General features: G+C 33.7%; 1 protein-coding gene across 7 annotated transcripts in view; it reads left to right on the forward strand.

The window, feature by feature from the left end:
• LOC145004377 (uncharacterized) overlaps positions 1-26,676 on the forward strand; it is a 58,453-nt gene that overhangs the window by 21,108 nt on the left and 10,669 nt on the right. The window contains exon 2 of one of the 7 annotated variants that reach the window (XR_013662370.1): positions 11,607-11,813. The exons of 4 other annotated variants lie outside the window; for them this stretch is intronic. Coding sequence is in view for 1 of the 3 variants with exons in the window: in XM_078963275.1 (XP_078819401.1) it covers positions 9,798-10,394 (597 nt within the window). In the remaining 2 variants the exon portion in view is untranslated. Of the gene's footprint in view, positions 1-9,518; positions 11,471-11,606; positions 11,814-26,676 lie in introns of those variants that run through there. 2 more of the 7 variants (XR_013662372.1, XM_078963275.1) reach the window with 2 other exon arrangements.

A 26,676-nucleotide genomic window follows, 5' to 3' on the forward strand; every position in this document is an offset into this window, starting at 1 on the left:
TTGTGCTTGTAGAATTCTGAAATTTATATGCATGAAGTCTTTTTTATTATTGAAAAGTATTTCAGAAATTACACTGTAAAGTGTTTTATTATAATGTAATGCCATATTTATCAAGGCTCTGATACCAGTTTTGGTGTGTGGATGTGTACGGAGTTTTTACTTAACAAAGAAGAGAATAAATATAAAAATTGTGAAAAGAAGACTCTGGTATCAATAAATAAGTGATTGTAATGTAGTGAGTGTTAACTTATATAGATAGAAACTATTCAAGCCAGCCTGTGTCGTTCTTTGGTTTGTGTGGTTAATTTCCCTGTTGGCATCGTGCCTGCGGTACTGTTAATCATCGTCGACCTGACGCTCTGTCACTTACAAGTTTCATGACTCTAATTTGTATGAATACTCAAAAATAACAAAATAAAGATTTATTGATAAAAGAGTTCCCAAAAAGGAAAAACTCTTACAATATTTTACATTTTCTCCCTTCTAAGGGAGGAATTACTCAGTAGACATTGAACTGAAAATTTACTAGATAGAGAGTGTTTTTTCTTGCACTCGTTATTGTGATGTCCCTAAAACAAAACATAACTCTCAATTTATAGATACATTGAGAGGGTCTGATCTTTGCATATTATATTAGGCATGAGTTTTTATCCACTAAAGATTACATTATTGTGGACAGCTGGGAAGCTTTTAATAATGAAGAAAGGCATTATTATTTTGAGTGGTGGGGGCCATTTGACGCACGAAACATCTTTCTTTAAGATGATGAGGATTTGTCATCTTCAGAGGGGGGCCCCTCCTTTATCTCCGAATCTTTGCTTTCGCAAAAGTGACAAAGATGTTCTTCGAAAAGTTGTTCTGCATGTCGGTAGAAGTGTTGGCGTGTAGCGTTGGAACGATTTGACGCATGAAACATCTTTCTTTAAGATGATGAGGATTTGTCATCTTCAGAGGGGGGCCCCTCCTTTATCTCCGAATCTTTGCTTTCGCAAAAGTGACAAAGATGTTCTTCGAAAAGTTGTTCTGCATGTCGGTAGAAGTGTTGGCGTGTAGCCTTGGATACTTCCATGCTATTGTTCTTGAATTTTTCGCCAAACTTGGAGGCTTGACGAAGATCTTCTTGGCTGGTGTTATTATAACTCCAACTTATAATTATACAATGCGAGTCGATATAATTAATCTTCTTTTTTGAACCAGAGATAATCTCAATGATTTTTTTTTGAGATTCTTCTTAAACCATTGATGCGATTGGGATTAAGAATTTCTGTGAAAGGTAGATCTTTATCTTCCATTGGTTGAGATTGCTTAATTTCTCTATTGGCTTTAGAAAGACCAATTTCGAGAAAGTGGTATGGAGAAAGAGTTGATTCTTGAATTCATTCTGGGAGTGAAGAGATGCATCTGATGTAGATCGAATTATCTTTTGCTTTAAGTACTTTCTTTCGAAAGTTCTTAATAGATTCTACCATGCTGCTTGGGAAGAATTTGAGTTCTTGAAGGTTGCAACTTGGGTAGATATTGTCGATTAGTCCAGCTTGAAAGGCTTGGTAGACTAATTTTGCATCTGCTCCTTCGAGGAAGTTGAACAGACTTTTTGTTTTCTTATCTGTAGTGAAAAACTTTTCATGAACAAGGTCTTATGGGCATATAGCTCTTGCTTTCTTCCAGATTGTTCTGAAATCTTCAAAAGAGATTTCAAGATAGTTAACCATTTGTTGAACGTCATTTGAAACGTCAAACCTTTGGTCTCTGTGGGCTTCTTTGACTTTTTGAATTTTTGGTCGAAGAAGTGGTTGGTTAGTCTTGCTTGTATCGTCTTGATAAGTGGCAAGGCTTAATCTTGCAGATGCTTCATTTCTGAATTTTTTGCAAGTAACTTTATCAACTTTACAGAAGGTTTCTGTAATTCCCCAGTCAGTATGAACACCGACATGGGGTCCTTTGTAGATTACATAGAATCTTTCAGCTTCTTTGTTGAGAGCTTTTTTTGTAATCTGGTGTAAACTCCTGCACAGATTTGTTAGTGGGTGACAAAGTTGTCATTTTACTGATTCCTTCAGTACAAGGATTGGGATTAACCCATAAGCTAGTTTTTCCATTAGGAAGAGGAGTACCTGTCTCCTTTATTATACTTTTTAGCAAAACATCAGCTTTCAATGGATTTGTTGATTCTTAGTAAACAAAAACTGAGTTTACAAAAATGGAAGACCACAACACTTTGAGGATAAAGAAACAAATGCTCCTCATAGAGCTATCTGCAATTGAGCAGAAAATCAACTTGTATGAACAAGTAACAACGGTCACCAATGTACCGGAAAGCGAAAGCTCAAAAACAGGCTATTCCAGTGTAAACGACACCTGGTAAAGAATCAACAAATCCGTTGAAAGCTGATGCTTTGCTAAACAGCATAATAAAGGAGACAACTACTCCTCTTCCTAATGAAAAAACTAGCTTATTGGTTAATCCCAATCCTTGTACCGAAGGAATCAGTAAAATGACAACTTTGTCACCCACTAACAAATCTGTGCAATCCTTACACCAGATTACAAAAAAGCTCTTAACAAAGAAGCTGAAAGATTCTATTAATCTACATGCCGGTGTTCATACTGATTGGGGAATTACAGAAACCTTCTGTAAAGTTGATAAAGTTACTTGCAAAAAATTCAGAAATGAAGCATCTGCAAGAGTAAGCCTTGCTACTTATCAAGACGATACAAGCAAGACTTACTAACCACTTCTTCGACCAAAAAGTCAAAAAGTCAAAGAAGCCCACAGAGACCAAAGGTTTGACGTTTCAAATGACGTTCAACAAATGGTTAACTATCCTGAAATCTCTTTTGAAGATTTCAGAACAATCTAGAAGAAAGCAAGAGCTGCATGCCCATAAGACCTTGTTCATGAAAAGTTTTTCACTATAGATAAGAAAACAAAAAGTCTGTTCAACTTCCTCGAAGGAGCAGATGCAAAATTAGTCTACCAAGCCTTTCAAGCTGGACTAATCGACAATATCTACCCAAGTTGCAACCTTCAAGAACTCAAATTCTTCCCAAGCAACATGGTAGAATCTATTAAGAACTTTCGAAAGAAAGTACTTAAAGCAAAAGATAATTCGATCTACATCAGATGCATCTCTTCACTCCCAGAATGAATTCAAGAATCAACTCTTTCTCCATACCACTTTCTGAAAATTGGTCTTTCTAAAGCCAATAGAGAAATTAAGCAATCTCAACCAATGGAAGATAAAGATCTACCTTTCACAGAAATTCTTAATCCCAATCGCATCAATGGTTTAAGAAGAATCTCAAAAAAAAATTATTGAGATTATCTCTGGTTCAAAAAAGAAGATTAATTATATCGACTCGCATTGTATAATTACAAGCTGGAGTTATAATAACACCAGCCAAGAAGATCTTCGTCAAGCCTCCAAGTTTGGCGAAAAATTCATGAACAATAGCATGGAAGTATCCAACACTTCTACCGACATGCAGAACAACTTTTCGAAGAACATCTTTGTCACTTTTGCGAAAGCAAAGATTCGGAGACAAAGGAGGGGCCCTCCTCTGAAGATGACAAATCTAATCATCTTAAAGAAATATGCTTCACGCGTCAAATGGCCCCCACCACTCAAAATAATAATGCCTTTCTTCATTATTAAAAGCTTCCTAGCTGTCCACAATAATGTCCACAATAATGTAATCTTTAGTGGATAAAAATGTCATGTCTGACATAATAGGCAAAGATCAGACCCTCTCAATGTATCTATAAATTGAGAGTTATGTTTTGTTTTAGGGACATCACAATAAACGAGTGCAAGAAAAAACACTTATATCTAGTAAATTTTCAGTTCAATGTGTACTGAGTAATTCCAGGGAGAAAATGTAAAATATTGTAAGAGTTTTCCCTTTTTGGGAACTCTTATCAATAAATCTTTGTTTTGTTATTTTTGAGTATTCATACAAATTAGAGTCATGAAACTTGTAAGTGACAGAGCGTCAGGTCGACAATGATTAACAGTACCGCAGGCACGATGCCAATAGGGAAATTAACCACACAAACCAAAGAACGACACAGGCTGGCTTGAATAGTTTCTATCTATATAAGTTAACACTCACTACATTACAATCACTTATTTATTGATACCAGAGTCTTCTTTTCACAATTTTTATATTTATTCCCTTCTTAGTTAAATAAAAATTCCGTACACATCCACACACCAAAACTGGTATCAGAGCCTTGATAAATATGACATTACATTATAATAAAACACTTTACAGTGTAATTTTTGAAAGAATTCATAATAAAGAGATTGAAATTTCTCAACATAAAGAAATACTTTTCAATAATAAAAAAGACTTCGTGCATATAAATTTCAGAATTCTACAAGCACAAAATAAACATACTCATAAATATATATCAAACATGGACAGTATACGTAAGTATCTCTTGCATAAGCAAAAAGTTCATCAAGAACATCTTGATAGAAATAAAAACTTAGTTTCAGAACTCAGAAAAAGGATTTTAACTTGTTAACAATTCTTAAAATGAATAAAGAAATTTTTAACAACTCTGAAAAAAATAATTCAGAAGAAAAACAAATCTTAACTTATGTTGAAGATGAAGATGGCTTTCATGCAAATCTTTTAATAAAACTAGACATAAAAGATAGTATTCTAAATCCTCTTAAAAGGAAAAATGAAATCTTCTACTTTGTTAGTACTAAAGAAATGTCTGTAGACATAAAAGATACAATAGGTGCTGTCTTTCTACCCCTTTTAACTAAGGAACAAATAAACAATAACTTAAAAAGTATTCCAGTTGAGATTAAATTCTCCCATAAAAATGGCCTTAATTGACAACAGAATTACTGACAGACAGGACTGCATCTTAGGTGCTGCAAAGGAAAACCTTGCTTACCAAAAGTTTATGTTTTCAGTCTATCTAAAGTTTGCTCTAGATTTAAAATCTGCAAATATAGATAAAACCTTATCTTTTATACATCACTTTGAAAGAAGTAACCTTATGAGCCTAGGTGATAAACCATTCACCATAACATATCTCATAGGATATGCCCTGACCAACAGTCACCATAGCATAGACTATAAGAAAGACGAGTACATCGAACTTGATGATGTCTTTTCAGAAATAGGCCATGTCAAAGATAAACAATTTTGCGACATAGATCCTCAAGAAAACTCTTGGGTTTTAAATATAACTAGAAAAAAAAAGCTCTAGGAGTAACTCTTAGACCAAGAATTTCTATGGATTCACTCCACATAGGAGAAAGCTCGGAAAGAAAAGATAATCACTTAATAAGAAACATGTCTTTAAAAATTGATAGTCTACGCCAGAATATCAAACAAATCACTGACATTATAAATGAATAATAAAATTGATTTTCATCATTTCTATAAAAAAGGTAAAACAGTTAAAATTAAAACTCTTGACGATAATACTGAAAAGAAAGAATACATTTTCTCTACTTCTGGAAAAGCTGGTATTCAAACAATTGTAAATCATTGCAATAATCTCAACCAGATATTTCTGAAGATATTTCAAAAAATAAAATACCTTTTAACCAATTTAAAAACGATTTAGCCTTTATGGTTAAAAACAATCTTGATAAAAAAGATTTGGAAAAATTCTTGGAAGTTATTGAAAGACAAAATAAATTAACTATCAAGTTAACCCAGTCTATTGACAAACATTCTATTCTTTTAGAAAACTCTTTAAAAAACAACCAATTTGTTGAAGAAGTCGCCAAAAAGGCAAATATTGAGGGCACTCTTAAGGAAATCAACCTTAAGATCACTAATATACATGATCAGTTAAAACAACTAATAGGATGACCTCGATACCCGAGCTGAATAGATCAACCACCTCGATACCCGAGCTCAATAGATCAATCAACCTCCTTAATGAAAAAATAGATGGTCTGATTATAAACTTGGACTTAATAGTCAATAAATACGTAACCATTGCCCAGTTGGAAGTAGCATCTGCAAAAATTATTGCAGACATTATTAAGGAGTTATCTGAAAAGATTGACTCTTGCCCTTGTAATAAAGACATTCTTGAGCACATCAAAAATATCTCCATCATAGAACAAAAATCCAAGCCAGGAAAATATTCAGGTCTTAAGAAATACTCACCTCCCAATCCTAGTGTGGGAAACCCTGACTTAGGAAGCTCAAAAAATTCCCAGAAAATTGACATTTTCAGGAAAGAGTAAAAATGAAAGAAACAATCTCTGAGAAACTCGAGAAATATTTCTTTAACCTTCAATTTGAAGATTATGATAAAGCTGACCAAAAACTTATTCGACTTTTATCATTAGAAACTGAAGAATGTGAAGAATTGTATCAAAAAGAACCCAAACTTTTTGATCAATATTTTAGAATGACTAAAATAAATGAACCTGACACTGAATCAGAAGAAGAAGATAACTTTAAAACAAATACAAAGACTGTTAAGTTCGAGTATTCAGATATGGAAGATGATGAAGCAGAATCTTCTTATACAGCTACAAGAAGAGGCAATAAAAAGAAATATGAGTTCAAAATGCCTGTCCACAATGGTATTCCAAATAGTGGTCAAGGATCCAATACGATCAATGTACTCAATATTGATTGTATCCAAGATCTAAAACTCAGAGAAAGAGTTGTAGAAAAATGGGTTACTGAGATTTCACTAATCTTACAGACAAACCCAGATGAATTTGAAAAAGCAAAAAATGTTCTACTACTTTTAGAACACAAAACTGATGGAATTGTGCAAAAATTCCTAAGAAACAATAATTGGAATGAAGAAATGCATGGTTCAGATCTTTTTGATAATATCATAAATGTCATATACACTACTTTCTTAGGTCTTGATTATATTTCTAATAAAGACTTCACCATTAATAAGAAAGTTGACATAGCAAGAGTTTCAATGACAAAACTCCAATTACATGATATTAGTCTTCTCGACAAATACACATGTATGTATGAATCATATCTATATGATATTCCACAAAGAAGTGAATATGCGCAATGGATATCTGCTTACCTCATGAAGATTCCAATTATTGGAGAAACCTCTACAGATAGATGGAAAAAAGAAGTTACTGGAGAAATCCAGCAAACCAGTCTTTCTTATGCAACAAAAATTGCAAAAGAAGAAATTGATAGAATCTGTCAAGACAGATATAAACAAAAAAAACTTAAAACAATAAGCAAAGATTGTTGTAGCATTCTCTATGATTTCAAAAACTTTGATATTGGAAAGAAAAATTATAAGAAAAAGTATAAAAACAAAAAGAAATTCAAATCTTTTTGGAAAAAGAAAAGAAGAAAATTTTAACCAGGAAAATACTTCAAAAAACCTTCAAAAGAAACACCTAAGAAGACTACTTCCTGTCTGCAAGGAAAGAAAAAATGTACGTGTTGGATCTGCAATGAAGAAGGACACTACGCCAATGAATGTCCAAATAGAAAAATATACCCTGACAAAGTCAAAGTTTTACAAACCGCTAACAATGGGGGCTTTGAAGCTCTTGAAGAAGAGTATGATGGTACACAACATGTTTTTATATATCATGTTGAGACGGAATCTTCATCAGACACTGATGAATACGAATCTACAACGGATGACTCAGACTAGTCCCATACAGACCCCACTTTTCAGGGAGGAGGAGATTAACCATTTTTGCGCAAATCTCCAGAAGATTGATGATTCCCTTATCATGAATCTTACTAATCCAAACTCTATTTATGTTTCTTCCTTCCTTAACTTTAAGGGATATAAAAAATTTAGAGTACATTGTTTTGTAGACACAGGTGCATCTTTATGTCTTGCAAGCAAATTCATCATTCCGGATGAACTTTGGGAAAACGCTCCCAAAGAAATTAGTGCCACTATTGCAAATGGTGAAACCATAAAAATTAATAAAGTTTGTAGAAACATTAATCTCGAACTCTCAGGAGAACATTTCAACGTTCCCACTATTTACCAACAAGATTCAGGAATTGATATCATAATTGGTAACAACTTCTGTCAAGTTTATGGACCATTCATACAATGGATAGATAGAATCGCCTTTCATCTTAATAATGATATGGTAATTATAAAAAAGGTTCCAGAGGCCTATAGCAAAGGAAAACCAGGTTTTCTTGAAACTCAATAAAAAGGTTCTAAAGAAAAACAAATTCCAGGTACTAATATAACCCATGAAGGGATTAATAAAGAAAAGATTATTTCTATTCAAACTACCAGGTTCAAGCAGATTAAGGATCTTCTTGAAAAAGTTTGTTCTGAAAATCCTATTGATCCAAATAAAACCAAAGGATGGATGAAAGCTTCAATTAAGCTTATTAATCCCAAGACGGTTATTAGAGAAAAACCTATGGTTTACTCTTTACAAGATAGAGAAGAATTTTCCAAACAAATCAAGGAATTACTTGATATGAGACTAATTATAGAATCAAAATCCCCTCATATGTCTCCTGCCTTTCTTGTCAATAAAGAAGCAGAGAAAAGAAGAGGAAAGAAGCGCATGGTTGTCAACTACAAAGCAATCAATGATGCAACTATTGGAGACTCGCATAATCTTCCCAATATGCACGAACTCTTGACTCTTCTACGAGGAAAAAACATTTATTCAAGTTTCGACTGCAAGTCAGGTTTCTGGCAAGTTCTACTTGATGAAGAATCGCAGCTTCTCACTGCCTTCACATGTCCTGATGGACTCTTTCAATGGAAAGTACTACCCTTTGGGCTTAAACAAGCTCCTAGTATTTTTCAAAGACACATGCAGAACGCTCTTCGAGGCCTTGAAGGTTTCTGCACTATATACGTTGATGACATCATGATCTTCAGCAAAAATGAACAAGAACACTATGTTCATGTCACACAGGTTCTCAGAACTATTTTAAAATATGGAATAATACTTTCAAAAAAGAAAGCTCATCTTTCCAAAACAAAAATCAATTTTTTGGGTTTAGAAATAAATGAGGGTACTCATTGTCCTCAAAAGCATATTCTTGAACATTTACATGACTTTCCAAATGTTTTAGAAGACAAAAAGCAACTACAAAGATTTCTTGGTGTTTTGACTTATGCTGAAACATATATTGAAAAACTTGCAGCCATGAGAAAACCTTTACAGGCAAAATTAAAAAAAGATGTCATTTGGAATTGGTCAAGTGCTGATACAGACTACCTCAAAAAGATAAAGAAAGTTTTAATCAATTTTCCAAAACTTTATCTTCCAAACATTGAAGACAGTTTAATTATTGAAACTGATGCTTCTGATGAATTTTGGGGAGGTGTTTTAAAAGCTAAAAACCCCAAAAACGAAGAACAAATTTGCAGGTACACCTCTTGCAGTTTCGAAGCAGCTGAGAAAAACTGCCATAGCAATGAAAAAGAATTACTCGCTGTAAAAAGAGTTATTACAAAATTCTCTGTATATTTAACACCAGTAAATTTCCTGGTTCGTACAGATAATAAAAATTTTACTTATTTCCTCCGAACAAAGATTGCAGGAGATAACAAATTAGGCCGGCTAATACGATGGCAAGAGTGGTTCTCACGATATACATTCACTGTTGAACATCTCGCAGGAAACAAAAACGTACTGGCAGACTGCCTCACTCGTGACTTCAGGTATGCCTTACATCATCCATGATCTCACTCGCTCCTCTCGAGCCCTATAAAAGGATATGATCCTCATGACATATTTCCTCACAAAAACTTCACCTACAAAAAAGAGAGGGGGAATTAGAGAGAAAAGTAAACGAAAATTGAGTTTACAAAAATGGAAGACCTCAACATTTTGAGGATGAAGAAACAAATGCTCCTCATAGAGCTATCTGCAATTGAGCAGAAAATCAACTTGTATGAACAAGTAACAACGGTCACCAATGTACCGGAAAGCGAAAGCTCAAAAACAAAGGCTATTCCAATGCAAACGGCACTTGGTAAAGAATCAACAAATCCGTTGAAAGCTGATGCTTTGCTAAAAAGCATAATAAAGGAGACAGCTACTCCTCTTCCTAATGGAAAAACTAGCTTATTGGTTGATCCCAATCCTTGTACTGAAGGAATCAGTAAAATGAGAAATTTGTCACCCACTAACAAATCTGTGCAAGAGTTTACACCAGATTACAAAAAAGCTCTTAACAAAGAAGCTGAAAGATTTTATGTAATCTATAAAGGACCCCATGCTGGTGTTCATACTGACTGGGGAATTACAGAAACCTTCTGTAAAGTTGATAAAGTTATTTGCAAAAAATTCAGAAATGAAACATCTGCAAGATTAAGCCTTGCCACTTATCAAGACGATACAAGCAAGACTAACCAACCACTTCTTCGACCAAAAAGTCAAAGAAGCCCACAGAGACCAAAGGTTTGACGTTCCAATCGTCGTTCAACAAATGGTTAACTATCCTGAAATCTCTTTTGAAGATTTCAGAACAATCTGGAAGAAAGCAAGAGCTGCATGCCCAGAAGAGCTTGTTCATGAAAAGTTTTTCACTACGGACAAGAAAACAAAAAGTCTGTTCAACTTTCTCGAAGGAGCAGATGCAAAATTAGTCTACCAAGCCTTTCAAGTTGGACTAATCGACAATATCTACCCAAGTTGCAACCTTCAAGAACTCAAATTCTTCCCAAGCAGCATGGTAGAATCCATTAAGAACTTTCGAAAGAAAGTACTTAAAGCAAAAGATAATCCGATCTACATCAGATGCATATCTTCACTCCCAGAATGGATTCAAGAATCAACTCTTTCTCCATACCATTTTCTGGAAATTGGTCTTTCTAAAGCCAATAGAGAGATTGAACAATCTCAACCAATGGAAGTTAAAGATTTACCTTTCACAGAAATTCTTCATCCCAATCGCATCAATGGTTTAAGAAGAATATCAGAAAAAATCATTGAAATTATCTCTGGTTCAAAAAAGAAGATTAATTATACCGATTCACATTGTATAATTACAAGCTGGAGTTACAACAACACCAGCCAAGAAGATCTTCGTCAAGCCTCCAAGTTTGGAGAAAAATTCATGAACAATAGCATGGAAGTATCCAATGCTACACGCCAGCACTTCTGCCGACATGCAAAACGACTTTTCGAAGAACATCTTTGTCACTTTTGCGAAAGCAAAGATTCAGAGACAAAGGAGGGACCCCCCTCTGAAGATGACAAATCCTCATCATGTTAAAGAAAGATGCTTCACGTGTCAAATGGCCCCGCCACTCAAAATAATAATGCCTTTTCTCCATTATTAGAAGCTTTCCAGTTGTCCACAATAATGTAATCTTTAGTGGATAAAAAACGTCATGCCTGACATAATAGGCAAATATCAGACCCTCTCAATGTATCTATAAATTGAGAGTTATGTTTTGGTTTTAAGATCATCGCAATAACGAGTGCAAGAAAAAACACTCTCTATCTATTAAATTTTCAGTTCAATGTCTAGTGAGTAATTCCTCCCTTAGAAGGGAGAAAATGTAAAATATTGTAAGAGTTTTCCCTTTTGGGGAACTCTTTTATCAATAAATCTTTGTTTTGTTATTTTTGAGTGTTCATACAAATTAGAGTCATGAAACTTGTAAGTGACAGAGTGTCAGGTCGATGATGATTAACAGTACCACAGGCACGATGCCAAAAGGGAAAGCAACCACACAGACCAAAGAACGATACAGGCTGGCTTGAATAGTTTCTATCTATGTAAGTATATCACTCACTACATTACAATCATACATTTATTGATATAAGAGTCTTCGTTCACAATTTTTATATTTATTCCCTTCTTTGTTAAACAAAAGATCCACACACCCAACTGGTATCAGAGCCTTGATAAAAATGGCATTACATTATAATAAAACACTTTACAGTGTAATTTTTGAAGATATTCATAATAAAGAAATTGAAATTTCTCAACATAAAGAAATACTTTTCAATAATAAAAAAGATTTAGTGCATATAAATTTCAGAATTCTACAAGCACAAAATAAACATACTCACGAATATATACCAAACTTGGTTAGTATACGTAAGTATCTCCTACATGAGCAAAAAGTTCATCAAGAACATCTTGATAGAAATAAAAAATTAGTTTCAGAACTCAGAAAATTTATTTTAACTTATTAAAATTTTCTTAAAATGAATAAAGAAATTTTCAACAACACTGAAGAAAATAATTCAGAAGAAAAACAAATCTTAACTTATGTTGAAGATGAAGATGGTTTTCATGCAAATCTTTTAATAAAACAAGACCTTCTCTCTCGAGTTAAGAAAATATATTTAAAAATAAAGAAAGAAAACATTTTCAAAAATGTTCCTTCTAAACTTAGTATTTTAAATCCTCTTAAAAGAAAAAATGAAATCTTCTACTTTGTTAGTACTAAAGAAATGTCAGTAGACATAAAAGATACAATAGGAGCTGTCTTTCTACCCCTTTTAACTAAGGAACAAATAAACAATAACTTAAAAAGTATTCCAGTTGAGATTAGATCAAAAATTAGAATGGTCCATATCGGAGCTGTAAAAATTTTGCTAAAATCCCAATTCCAAGCAGGAATAAATTCTCCCATAAAAATGGCCTTAATTGACAACAGAATTATTGACAGACAGGACTGCATCTTAGGTGCTGCAAAGGGAAACCTTGCTTACCAAAAGTTTATGTTTTCAGTCTATCCAAAGTTTGCTCTGGATTTAAAATCTGCAAATATAGATAAAACCTTATATTTTATACATCACTTTGAAAGAAGTGACCTTATGAGTCCAGGTGATAAACCATTCACCATAACATATCTTATAGGATATGCCCTGACCAACAGTCACCATAGCATAGACTATAAGAAAGACGAGTACATCGAACTTGATGATGTCTTTTCAGAAATAGGCCATGTCAAAGATAAACAATTCTGCGACATAAATCCTCAAGAAAACTCTTGGGTTTTAAATATAGCTAGAAATAAAAAAGCTCTAGGAGAAACTCTTAGACCAAGAATTTCTATGGATTCACTCCACATAGGAGAAAGCTCGGAAAGAAAAGATAATAATTTAATAAGAAACATGTCTTTAAAAATTGATAGTCTACGCCAGAATATCAAACAAATCACTGACATTATAAATGAATAATAAAATTGATTTTCCCCATTTCTATAAAAAAGGTAAAACAGTCAAAATTAAAACTCTTGACGATAATACTGAAAAGAAAGAATACGTTTTCTCTACTTCAGGAAAAGCCGGTATTCAAACAATTGTAAATCATTGCAATAATCTCAACCAGATCATTGCAAGATGCCTCTTAAAAACTTCAAAAATAAGCCATTATCTTGGTATTTCAAAAGATATTTCTGAAGATATTTCAAAAAATAAAATATCTTTTAACCAATTTAAAAACGATTTAGCCTTTATGGTTAAAAACAATCTTGATAAAAAAGATTTGGAAAAATTCTTGGAAGTTATTGAAAGACAAAATAAATTAACTATCAAGTTAACCCAGTCTATTGACAAACATTCAATTCTTTTAGAAAACTCTTTAAAAAACAACCAATTTGTTGAAGAAGTCGCCAAAAAGGCAAATATTGAGGGCACTCTTAAGGAAATCAACCTTAAGATCACTAATATACATGATCAGTTAAAACAACTAATAGGATGACCTCGATACCCGAGCTGAATAGATCAACCACCTCGATACCCGAGCTCAATAGATCAATCAACCTCCTTAATGAAAAAATAGATGGTCTGATTATAAACTTGGACTTAATAGTCAATAAATACGTAACCATTGCCCAGTTGGAAGTAGCATCTGCAAAAATTATTGCAGACATTATTAAGGAGTTATCTGAAAAGATTGACTCTTGCCCTTGTAATAAAGACATTCTTGAGCACATCAAAAATATCTCCATCATAAAACAAAAATCCAAGCCAGGAAAATATTCAGGTCTTAAGAAATACTCACCTCCCAATCCTAGTGTTGGAAACCCTGACTTAGGAAGCTCAAAAAATTCCCAGAAAATTGACATTTTCAGGAAAGAGTAAAAATGAAAGAAACAATCTCTGAGAAACTCGAGAAATATTTCTTTAACCTTTAATTTGAAGATTATGATAAAGCTAACCAAAAACTTATTCGACTTTATCATTAGAAACTGAAGAATGTGAAGAATTGTATCAAAAAGAACCCAAACTTTTTGATCAATATTTTAGAATGACTAAAATAAATGAACCTGACACTGAATCAGAAGAAGAAGATAACTTTAAAACAAATACAAAGACTGTTAAGTTCGAGTATTCAGATATGGAAGATGATGAAGCAGAATCTTCTTATACAGCTACAAGAAGAGGCAATAAAAAGAAATATGAGTTCAAAATGCCTGTCCACAATGGTATTCCAAATAGTGGTCAAGGATCCAATACGATCAATGTACTCAATATTGATTGTATCCAAGATCTAAAACTCAGAGAAAGAGTTGTAGAAAAATGGGTTACTGAGATTTCACTAATCTTACAGACAAACCCAGATGAATTTGAAAAAACAAAAAATGTTCTACTACTTTTAGAACACAAAACTGATGGAATTGTGCAAAAATTCCTAAGAAACAATAATTGGAATGAAGAAATGCATGGTTCAGATCTTTTTGATAATATCATAAATGTCATATACACTACTTTCTTAGGTCTTGATTATATTTCTAATAAAGACTTCACCATTAATAAGAAAGTTGACATAGCAAGAGTTTCAATGACAAAACTCCAATTACATGATATTAGTCTTCTCGACAAATACACATGTATGTATGAATCATATCTATATGATATTCCACAAAGAAGTGAATATGCGCAATGGATATCTGCTTACCTCATGAAGATTCCAATTATTGGAGAAACCTGTACAGACAGATGGAAAAAAGAAGTTACTGGAGAAATCCAGCAAACCAGTCTTTCTTATGCAACAAAAATTGCAAAAGAAGAAATTGATAGAATATGTCAAGACAGATATAAACAACAAAAACTTAAAACAATAAGCAAAGATTGTTGTAGCATTCTCTCTGATTTCAAAAACTTTGATATTGGAAAGAAAAATTATAATAAGAAAAAGTATAAAAACAAAAAGAAATTCAAATCTTTTTGGAAAAAGAAAAGAAGAAAATTTTCACCAGGAAAATACTTCAAAAAACCTTCAAAAGAAACACCTAAGAAGACTGCTTCCTGTCCGCAAGGAAAGAAAAAATGTAGGTGTTGGATCTGCAATGAAGAAGGACACTACGCCAATGAATGTCCAAATAGAAAAATATACCCTGACAAAGTCAAAGTTTTACAAACCACTAACAATGGGGGCTATGAAGCTCTTGAAGAAGAGTATGATGGTACACAACATGTTTTTATATATCATGTTGAGACGGAATCTTCATCAGACACTGATGAATACGAATCAACAACGGATGACTCAGACTAGTCCCATACAGACCCCACTTTTCAGGGAGGAGGAGATTAACCATTTTTGCGCAAACCTCCAGAAGATTGATGATTCCCTTATCATGAATCTTACTAATCCAAACTCTATTTATGTTTCTGCCTTCCTTAACTTTAAGGGATATAAAAAATTTAGAGTACATTGTTTTGTAGACACAGGTGCATCTTTATGTCTTGCAAGCAAATTCATAATTCCGGATAACTTTGGGAAAATGCTCCCAAAGAAATTAGTGCCACTATTGCAAATGATGAAACCATAAAAATTAATAAAGTTTGTAGAAACATTAATCTCGAACTCTCAGGAGAACATTTCAACGTTCCCACTATTTACCAACAAGATTCAGGAATTGATATCATAATTGGTAACAACTTCTGGCAAGTTTATGGACCATTCATACAATAGATAGATAGAATCGCCTTTCATCTTAATAATGATATGGTAATTATAAAAAAGGTTACAGAGGCCTATAGCAAAGGAAAACCAGGTTTTCTTGAAACTCAAGAAAAAGGTTCTAAAGAAAAACAAATTCCAGGTACTAATATAACCCATGAAGGGATTAATAAAGAAAAGATTATTTCTATTCAAACTAGCAGGTTCAAGCAGATTGAGGATCTTCTTGAAAAAGTTTGTTCTGAAAATCCTATTGGTCCAAATAAAACCAAAGGATGGATGAAAGCTTCAATTAAGCTTATTAATCCCAAGACGGTTATTAGAGAAAAACCTATGGTTTACTCTTTACATGATAGAGAAGAATTTTCCAAACAAATCAAGGAATTACTTGATATGAGACTAATTATAGAATCAAAATCCCCTCATATGTCTCCTGCCTTTCTTGTCAATAAAGAAGCAGAGAAAAGAAGAGGAAAGAAGCGTATGGTTGTCAACTACAAAGCAATCAATGATGCAACTATTGGAGACTCGCATAATCTTCCCAATATGCACGAACTCTTGACTCTTCTACGAGGAAAAAACATTTATTCAAGTTTCGACTGCAAGTCAGGTTTCTGGCAAGTTCTACTTGATGAAGAATCGCAGCTTCTCACTGCCTTCACATGTCCTGATGGACTCTTTCAATGGAAAGTACTACCCTTTGGGCTTAAACAAGCTCCTAGTATTTTTCAAAGACACATGCAGAACGCTCTTCGAGGCCTTGAAGGTTTCTGCACTGTATACGTTGATGACATCATGATCTTCAGCAAAAATGAACAAGAACACTATGTTCATGTCACACAGGTTCTCAGAACTATTTTAAAATATGGAATAATACTTTCAAAAAAGAAAGCTCATCTTTTCAAAACAAAAATCAATTTTTTGGGTTTAGAAATAAATGAGGGTACTCATTGTCCTCAAAAGCATATTCTTGAACATTTACATGACTTTCCAAATGTTTTAGAAGACAAAAAGCAACTACAAAGATTTCTTGGTGTTTTGACTTATGCTGAAACATATATTGAAAAACTTGCAGCCATGAGAAAACCTTTACAGGCAAAATTATAAAAAGATATCATTTGGAATTGATCAAGTGCTGATACAGACTACATCAAAAAGATAAAGAAAGTTTTAATCAATTTTCCAAAACTTTATCTTCCAAACATTGAAGACAGTTTAATTATTGAAACTGATGCTTCTGATGAATTTTGGGGAGGTGTTTTAAAAGCTAAAAACCCCAAAAACGAAGAACAAATTTGCAGGTACACCTCTGGCAGTTTCAAAGCAGCTGAGAAAAACTACCATAGCAATGAAAAAGAATTATTCGCTGTAAAAAGAGTTATTACAAAATTCTCTGTATATTTAACACCAGTAAATTTCCTGGTTCGTACAGATAATAAAAATTTTACTTATTTCCTCCGAACGAAGATTGCAGGAGATAACAAATTAGGCCGGCTAATACGATGGCAAGAGTGGTTCTCACGATATACATTCACTGTTGAACATCTCGCAGGAAACAAAAACGTACTGGCAGACTGCCTCACTCGTGACTTCAGGTATGCCTTACATCATCCATGATCTCACTCGCTCCTCTCGAGCCCTATAAAAGGATATGATCCTCATGACATATTTCCTCACAAAAACTTCACCTACAAAAAAGAGAGGGGGAGATTAGAGAGAAAAGTAAACAAAAATTAAGTTTACAAAAATGGAAGACCTCAACATTTTGAGGATGAAGAAACAAATGCTCCTCATAGAGCTATCTGCAATTGATCAGAAAATCAACTTGTGTGAACAAGTAACAACGGTCACCAATGTACCGGAAAGCGAAAGCTCAAAAACAAAGGCTATTCCAATGCAAACGACACTTGGTAAAGAATCAACAAATCCGTTGAAAGCTGATGCTTTGCTAAAAAGCATAATAAAGGAGACAGCTACTCCTCTTCCTAATGGAAAAACTAGCTTATTGGTTGATCCCAATCCTTGTACTGAAGGAATCAGTAAAATGACAACTTTGTCACCCACTAACAAATCCATGCAGGAGTTTACACCAGATTACAAAAAAGCTCTTAACAAAGAAGCTGAAAGATTTTATGTAATCTATAAAGGACCCCATGTCGGTGTTCATACTGACTGGGGAATTACAGAAACCTTCTGTAAAGTTGATAAAGTTACTTGCAAAAAATTCAGAAATGAAGCATCTGCAAGATTAAGCCTTGCCACTTATCAAGACGATACAAGCAAGACTAACCAACTACTTCTTCGACCAAAAATTCAAAAAGTCAAAGAAGCCCACAGAGACCAAAGGTTTGACGTTCCAATCGACGTTCAACAAATGGTTAACTATCATGAAATCTCTTTTGAAGATTTCAGAACAATCAGGAAGAAAGCAAGAGCTGCATGCCCAGAAGACCTTGTTCATGAAAAGTTTTTCACTACCGATAAGAAAACAAAAAGTCTGTTCAACTTTCTCGAAGGAGCAGATGCAAAATTAGTCTACCAAGCCTTTCAAGCTGGACTATTCGACAATATCTACCCAAGTTGCAACCTTCAAGAACTCAAATTCTTCCCAAGCAGCATGGTAGAATCCATTAAGAACTTTCGAAAGAAAGTACTTAAAGCAAAAGATAATCCGATCTACATCAGATGCATCTCTTCACTCCCAGAATGGATTCAAGAATCAACTCTTTCTCCATACCATTTTCTGGAAATTGGTCTTTCTAAAGCCAATAGAGAGATTGAACAATCTCAACCAATGGAAGATAAAGATTTACCTTTCACAGAAATTCTTCATCCCAATCGCATCAATGGTTTAAGAAGAATATCAGAAAAAATCATTGAAATTATCTCTGGTTCAAAAAAGAAGATTAATTATACCGATTCACATTGTATAATTACAAGCTGGAGTTACAACAACACCAGCCAAGAAGATCTTCGTCAAGCCTCCAAGTTTGGAGAAAAATTCATGAACAATAGCATGGAAGTATCCAATGCTACACGCCAGCACTTCTGCCGACATGCAGAACGACTTTTCGAAGAACATCTTTGTCACTTTTGCGAAAGCAAAGATTCAGAGACAAAGGAGGGACCCCCCTCTGAAGATGACAAATCCTCATCATGTTAAAGAAAGATGCTTCACGTGTCAAATGGCCCCGCCACTCAAAATAATAATGCCTTTTCTCCATTATTAGAAGCTTTCCAGTTGTCCACAATAATGTAATCATTAGTGGATAAAAAAACGTCATGCCTGACATAATAGGCAAATATCAGACCCTCCCAATGTATCTATAAATTAAGAGTTATGTTTTGGTTTTAAGGGCATCGCAATAACGAGTGCAAGAATAAACACTCTCTATCTATTAAAATTTCAGTTCAATGTCTAGTGAGTAATTCCTCCCTTAGAAGGGAGAAAATGTAAAATATTGTAAGAGTTTTCCCTTTTTGGGAACTCTTTTATCAATAAATCTTTGTTTTGTTATTTTTGAGTGTTCATACAAATTAGAGTCATGAAACTTGTAAGTGACAGAGTGTCAGGTCGATGATGATTAACAGTACCACATGCACGATGCCAAAAGGGAAAGCAACCACACAGACCAAAGAACGACACAGGCTGGCTTGAATAGTTTCTATCTATGTAAGTATATCACTCACTACATTACAATCATACATTTATTGATATAAGAGTCTTCTTTCACAATTTTTATATTTATTCCCTTCTTTGTTAAACAAAAGATCCACACACCCAAACTGGCATTACATTATAAAAATTACACTGTAAAGTGTTTTATTATAATGTAATGCCATTTTTATCAAGGCTTTGATACCAGTTTGGGTGTGTGGATCTTTTGTTTAACAAAGAAGGGAATAAATATAAAAATTGTGAAAGAAGACTCTTATATCAATAAATGTATGATTGTAATGTAGTGAGTGATATACTTACATAGATAAAAACTATTCAAGCCAGCCTGTGCCGTTCTTTGGTCTGTGTGGTTGCTTTCCCTTTTGGCATCGTGCTTGTGGTACTGTTAATCATCATCGACCTGACACTCTGTCACTTACAAGTTTCATGACTCTAATTTGTATGAACACTCAATAATAACAAAACAAAGATTTATTGATAAAAGAGTTCCCAAAAAGGGAAAACTCTTACGTTATTTTACATTTTCTCCCTTCTAAGGGAGGAATTACTCACTAGACATTGAACTGAAAATTTAATAGATAGAGAGTGTTTTTTCTTGCACTCGTTATTGCGATGATCTTAAAACCAAAACATAACTCTCAATTTATAGATACATTGAGAGGGTCTGATATTTGCCTATTATGTCAGGCATGACGTTTTTTATCCACTAAAGATTACATTATTGTGGACAACTGGAAAGCTTCTAATAATGGAGAAAATGCATTATTATTTTGAGTGGCGGGGCCATTTGACACGTGAAGCATCTTTCTTTAACATGATGAGGATTTGTCATCTTCACAGGGGGGGTCCCTCCTTTGTCTCTGAATCTTTGCTTTCGCAAAAGTGACAAAGATGTTCTTCGAAAAGTTGTTCTGCATGTCGGCAGAAGTGCTGGCGTGTAGCATTGGATACTTCCATGCTATTGTTCATGAAATTTTCTCCAAACTTGGAGGCTTGACGAAGATCTTCTTGGCTGGTGTTGTTATAACTCCAGCTTGTAATTATACAATGTGAATCGGTATAATTAATCTTCTTTTTTGAACCAGAGATAATTTCAATGATTTTTTCTGATATTCTTCTTAAACCATTGATGCGATTGGGATGAAGAATTTCCGTGAAAGGTAAATCTTTATCTTCCATTGGTTGAGATTGTTCAATCTCTCTATTGGCTTTAGAAAGACCAATTTCCAGAAAATGGTATGGAGAAATAGTTGATTCTTGAATCCATTCTGGGAGTGAAGAGATGCATCTGATGTAGATCGGATTATCTTTTGCTTTAAGTACTTTCTTTCGAAAGTTCTTAATGGATTCTACCATGCTGCTTGGGAAGAATTTGAGTTCTTGAAGGTTGCAACTTGGGTAGATATTGTCGATTAGTCCAGCTTGAAAGGCTTGGTAGACTAATTTTGCATCTGATCCTTCGAGAAAGTTGAACAGACTTTTTGTTTTCTTGTCCGTAGTGAAAAACTTTTCATGAACAAGGTCTTCTGGGCATGCAGCTCTTGCTTTCTTCCAGATTGTTCTGAAATCTTCAAAAGAGATTTCAGGATAGTTAACCATTTGTTGAACGTCGATTGGAACGTCAAACCTTTGGTCTCTGTGGGCTTCTTTGACTTTTTGAATTTTTGGTCGAAGAAGTGGTTGGTTAGTCTTGCTTGTATCGTCTTGATAAGTGGCAAGGCTTAATCTTGCAGATGTTTCATTTCTGAATTTTTTGCAAGTAACTTTATCAACTTTACAGAAGGTTTCTGTAATTCCCCAGTCAGTATGAACACCGGCATGGGGTCCTTTATAGATTACATAAAATCTTTCAGCTTCTTTGTTAAGAGCTTTTTTGTAATCTGGTGTAAACTCCTGCACAGATTTGTTAGTGGGTGACAAAGTTGTCATTTTACTGATTCCTTCAGTACAAGGATTGGGATCAACCGATAAGCTAGTTTTTCCATTAGGAAGAGGAGTAGCTGTCTCCTTTATTATGCTTTTTAGCAAAGCATCAGCTTTCAACGGATTTGTTGATTCTTTACCAAGTGCCGTTTGCATTGGAATAGCCTTTGTTTTTGAGCTTTCGCTTTCCGGTACATTGGTGACCGTTGTTACTTGTTCATACAAGTTGATTTTCTGCTCAATTGCAGATAGCTCTATGAGGAGCATTTGTTTCTTCATCCTCAAAATGTTGAGGTCTTCCATTTTTGTAAACTCAATTTTTGTTTACTTTTCTCTCTAATCTCCCCCTCTCTTTTTTGTAGGTGAAGTTTTTGTGAGGAAGTATGTCATGAGGATCATATCCTTTTATAGGGCTCGAGAGGAGCGAGTGAGATCATGGATGATGTAAGGCATACCTGAAGTCACGAGTGAGGCAGTCTGCCAGTACGTTTTTGTTTCCTGCGAGATGTTCAACAGTGAATGTATATCGTGAGAACCACTCTTGCCATCGTATTAGCCGGCCTAATTTGTTATCTCCTGCAATCTTCGTTCGGAGGAAATAAGTAAAATTTTTATTATCTGTACGAACCAGGAACTTTACTGGTGTTAAATATACAGAGAATTTTGTAATAACTCTTTTTACAGCGAGTAATTCTTTTTCATTGCTATGGTAGTTTTTCTCAGCTGCTTTGAAACTGCCAGAGGTGTACCTGCAAATTTGTTCTTCGTTTTTGGGGTTTTTAGCTTTTAAAACACCTCCCCAAAATTCATCAGAAGCATCAGTTTCAATAATTAAACTGTCTTCAATGTTTGGAAGATAAAGTTTTGGAAAATTGATTAAAACTTTCTTTATCTTTTTGATGTAGTCTGTATTAGCACTTGACCAATTCCAAATGATATCTTTTTTTAATTTTGCCTGTAAAGGTTTTCTCATGGCTGCAAGTTTTTCAATATATATTTCAGCATAAGTCAAAACACCAAGAAATCTTTGTAGTTGCTTTTTGTCTTCTAAAACATTTGGAAAGTCATGTAAATGTTCAAGAATATGCTTTTGAGGACAATGAGTACCCTCATTTATTTCTAAACCCAAAAAATTGATTTTTGTTTTGAAAAGATGAGCTTTCTTTTTTGAAAGTATTATTCCATATTTTAAAATAGTTCTGAGAACCTGTGTGACATGAACATAGTGTTCTTGTTCATTTTTGCTGAAGATCATGATGTCATCAACGTATACAGTGCAGAAACCTTCAAGGCCTCGAAGAGTGTTCTGCATGTGTCTTTGAAAAATACTAGGAGCTTGTTTAAGCCTAAAGGGTAGTACTTTCCATTGAAAGAGTCCATCAGGACATGTGAAGGCAGTGAGAAGCTGCGATTCTTGATCAAGTAGAACTTGCCAGAAACCTGACTTGCAGTCGAAACTTGAATAAATGTTTTTTCCTCGTAGAAGAGTCAAGAGTTCGTGCATATTGGGAAGATTATGCGAGTCTCCAATAGTTGCATCATTGATTGCTTTGTAGTTGACAACCATGCGCTTCTTTCCTCTTCTTTTCTCTGCTTCTTTATTGACAAGAAAGGCAGGAGACATATGAGGGGATTTTGATTCTATAATTAGTCTCATATCAAGTAATTCCTTGATTTGTTTGGAAAATTCTTCTCTATCTTGTAAAGAGTAAACCATAGGTTTTTCTCTAATAACCGTCTTGGGATTAATAAGCTTAATTGAAGCTTTCATCCATCCTTTGGTTTTATTTGGATCAATAGGATTTTCAGAACAAACTTTTTCAAGAAGATCCTCAATCTGCTTGAACCTGGTAGTTTGAATAGAAATAATCTTTTCTTTATTAATCCCTTCATGGGTTATATTAGTACCTGGAATTTGTTTTTCTTTAGAACCTGTTTCTTGAGTTTCAAGAAAACTTGGTTTTCCTTTGCTATAGGCCTCTGTAACCTTTTTTATAATTACCATATCATTATTAAGATGAAAGGCGATTCTGTCTATCCATTGTATGAATGGTCCATAAACTTGACAGAAGTTGTTACCAATTATGATATCAATTCCTGAATTTTGTTGGTAAATAGTGGGAACGTTGAAATGTTCTCCTGAGAGTTCGAGATTAATGTTTCTACAAACATTATTAATTTTTATGGTTTCATCATTTGCAATAGTGGCACTAATTTCTTTGGGAGCATTTTCGCAAAGTTCATCCGGAATTATGAATTTGCTTGCAAGACATAAAGATGCACCTGTGTCTACAAAACAATGTACTCTAAATTTTTTATATCCCTTAAAGTTAAGGAAGGCAGAAACATAAATAGAGTTTGGATTAGTAAGATTCATGATAAGGGAATCATCAATCTTCTGGAGGTTTGCGCAAAAATGGTTAATCTCCTCCTCCCTGAAAAGTGGGGTCTGTATGGGACTAGTCTGAGTCATCCGTTGTTGATTCGTATTCATCAGTGTCTGATGAAGATTCCGTCTCAACATGATATATAAAAACATGTTGTGTACCATCATACTCTTCTTCAAGAGCTTCATAGCCCCCATTGTTAGCGGTTTGTAAAACTTTGACTTTGTCAGGGTATATTTTTCTATTTGGACATTCATTGGCGTAGTGTCCTTCTTCATTGCAGATCCAACACCTACATTTTTTCTTTCCTTGCGGACAGGAAGTAGTCTTCTTAGGTGTTTCTTTTGAAGGTTTTTTGAAGTATTTTCCTGGTGAAAATTTTCTTCTTTTCTTTTTCCAAAAAGATTTGAATTTCTTTTTGTTTTTATACTTTTTCTTATTATAATTTTTCTTTCCAATATCAAAGTTTTTGAAATCAGATAGAATGCTACAACAATCTTTGCTTATTGTTTTAAGTTTTTGTTGTTTATATCTGTCTTGACAGATTCTATCAATTTCTTCTTTTGCAATTTTTGTTGCATAAGAAAGACTGGTTTGCTGGATTTCTCCAGTAACTTCTTTTTTCCATCTGTCTGTACAGGTTTCTCCAATAATTGGAATCTTCATGAGGTAAGCAGATATCCATTGCGCATATTCACTTCTTTGTGGAATATCATATAGATATGATTCATACATACATGTGTATTTGTCGAGAAGACTAATATCATGTAATTGGAGTTTTGTCATTGAAACTCTTGCTATGTCAACTTTCTTATTAATGGTGAAGTCTTTATTAGAAATATAATCAAGACCTAAGAAAGTAGTGTATATGACATTTATGATATTATCAAAAAGATCTGAACCATGCATTTCTTCATTCCAATTATTGTTTCTTAGGAATTTTTGCACAATTCCATCAGTTTTGTGTTCTAAAAGTAGTAGAACATTTTTTGCTTTTTCAAATTCATCTGGGTTTGTCTGTAAGATTAGTGAAATCTCAGTAACCCATTTTTCTACAACTCTTTCTCTGAGTTTTAGATCTTGGATACAATCAATATTGAGTACATTGATCGTATTGGATCCTTGACCACTATTTGGAATACCATTGTGGACAGGCATTTTGAACTCATATTTCTTTTTATTGCCTCTTCTTGTAGCTGTATAAGAAGATTCTGCTTCATCATCTTCCATATCTGAATACTCGAACTTAACAGTCTTTGTATTTGTTTTAAAGTTATCTTCTTCTTCTGATTCAGTGTCAGGTTCATTTATTTTAGTCATTCTAAAATATTGATCAAAAAGTTTGGGTTCTTTTTGATACAATTCTTCACATTCTTCAGTTTCTAATGATAAAAGTCGAATAAGTTTTTGGTCAGCTTTATCATAATCTTCAAATTGAAGGTTAAAGAAATATTTCTCGAGTTTCTCAGAGATTGTTTCTTTCATTTTTACTCTTTCCTGAAAATGTCAATTTTCTGGGAATTTTTTGAGCTTCCTAAGTCAGGGTTTCCAACACTAGGATTGGGAGGTGAGTATTTCTTAAGACCTGAATATTTTCCTGGCTTGGATTTTTTGTTCTATGATGGAGATATTTTTGATGTGCTCAAGAATGTCTTTATTACAAGGGCAAGAGTCAATCTTTTCAGATAACTCCTTAATAATGTCTGCAATAATTTTTGCAGATGCTACTTCCAACTGGGCAATGGTTACGTATTTATTGACTATTAAGTCCAAGTTTATAATCAGACCATCTATTTTTTCATTAAGGAGGTTGATTGATCTATTGAGCTCGGGTATCGAGGTGGTTGATCTATTCAGCTCGGGTATCGAGGTCATCCTATTAGTTGTTTTAACTGATCATGTATATTAGTGATCTTAAGGTTGATTTCCTTAAGAGTGCCCTCAATATGTGCCTTTTTGGCGACTTCTTCAACAAATTGGTTGTTTTTTAAAGAGTTTTCTAAAAGAATAGAATGTTTGTCAATAGACTGGGTTAACTTGATAGTTAATTTATTTTGTCTTTCAATAACTTCCAAGAATTTTTCCAAATCTTTTTTATCAAGATTGTTTTTAACCATAAAGGCTAAATCGTTTTTAAATTGGTTAAAAGGTATTTTATTTTTTGAAATATCTTCAGAAATATCTTTTGAAATACCAAGATAATGGCTTATTTTTGAAGTTTTTAAGAGGCATCTTGCAATGATCTGGTTGAGATTATTGCAATGATTTACAATTGTTTGAATACCGACTTTTCCTGAAGTAGAGAAAACGTATTCTTTCTTTTCAGTATTATCGTCAAGAGTTTTAATTTTGACTGTTTTACCTTTTTTATAGAAATGGGGAAAATCAATTTTATTATTCATTTATAATGTCAGTGATTTGTTTGATATTCTGGCGTAGACTATCAATTTTTAAAGACATGTTTCTTATTAAATTATTATCTTTTCTTTCCGAGCTTCCTCCTATGTGGAGTGAATCCATAGAAATTCTTGGTCTAAGAATTTCTCCTAGAGCTTTTTTATTTCTAGCTATATTTAAAACCCAAGAGTTTTCTTGAGGATTTATGTTGCAGAATTGTTTATCTTTGACATGACCTATTTCTGAAAAGACATCATCAAGTTCGATGTACTCGTCTTTCTTATAGTCTATGCTATGGTGACTGTTGGTCAGGGCATATCCTATAAGATATGTTATGGTGAATGGTTTATCACCTGGACTCATAAGGTCACTTCTTTCAAAGTGATGTATAAAAGATAAGGTTTTATCTATATTTGCAGATTTTAAATCCAG

This window comes from Lactuca saligna, chromosome 7 (genome assembly GCF_052625555.1).
Source record: "Lactuca saligna cultivar CGN05327 chromosome 7, ASM5262555v1, whole genome shotgun sequence".
NCBI classification, from domain to species: domain Eukaryota; kingdom Viridiplantae; phylum Streptophyta; class Magnoliopsida; order Asterales; family Asteraceae; genus Lactuca; species Lactuca saligna.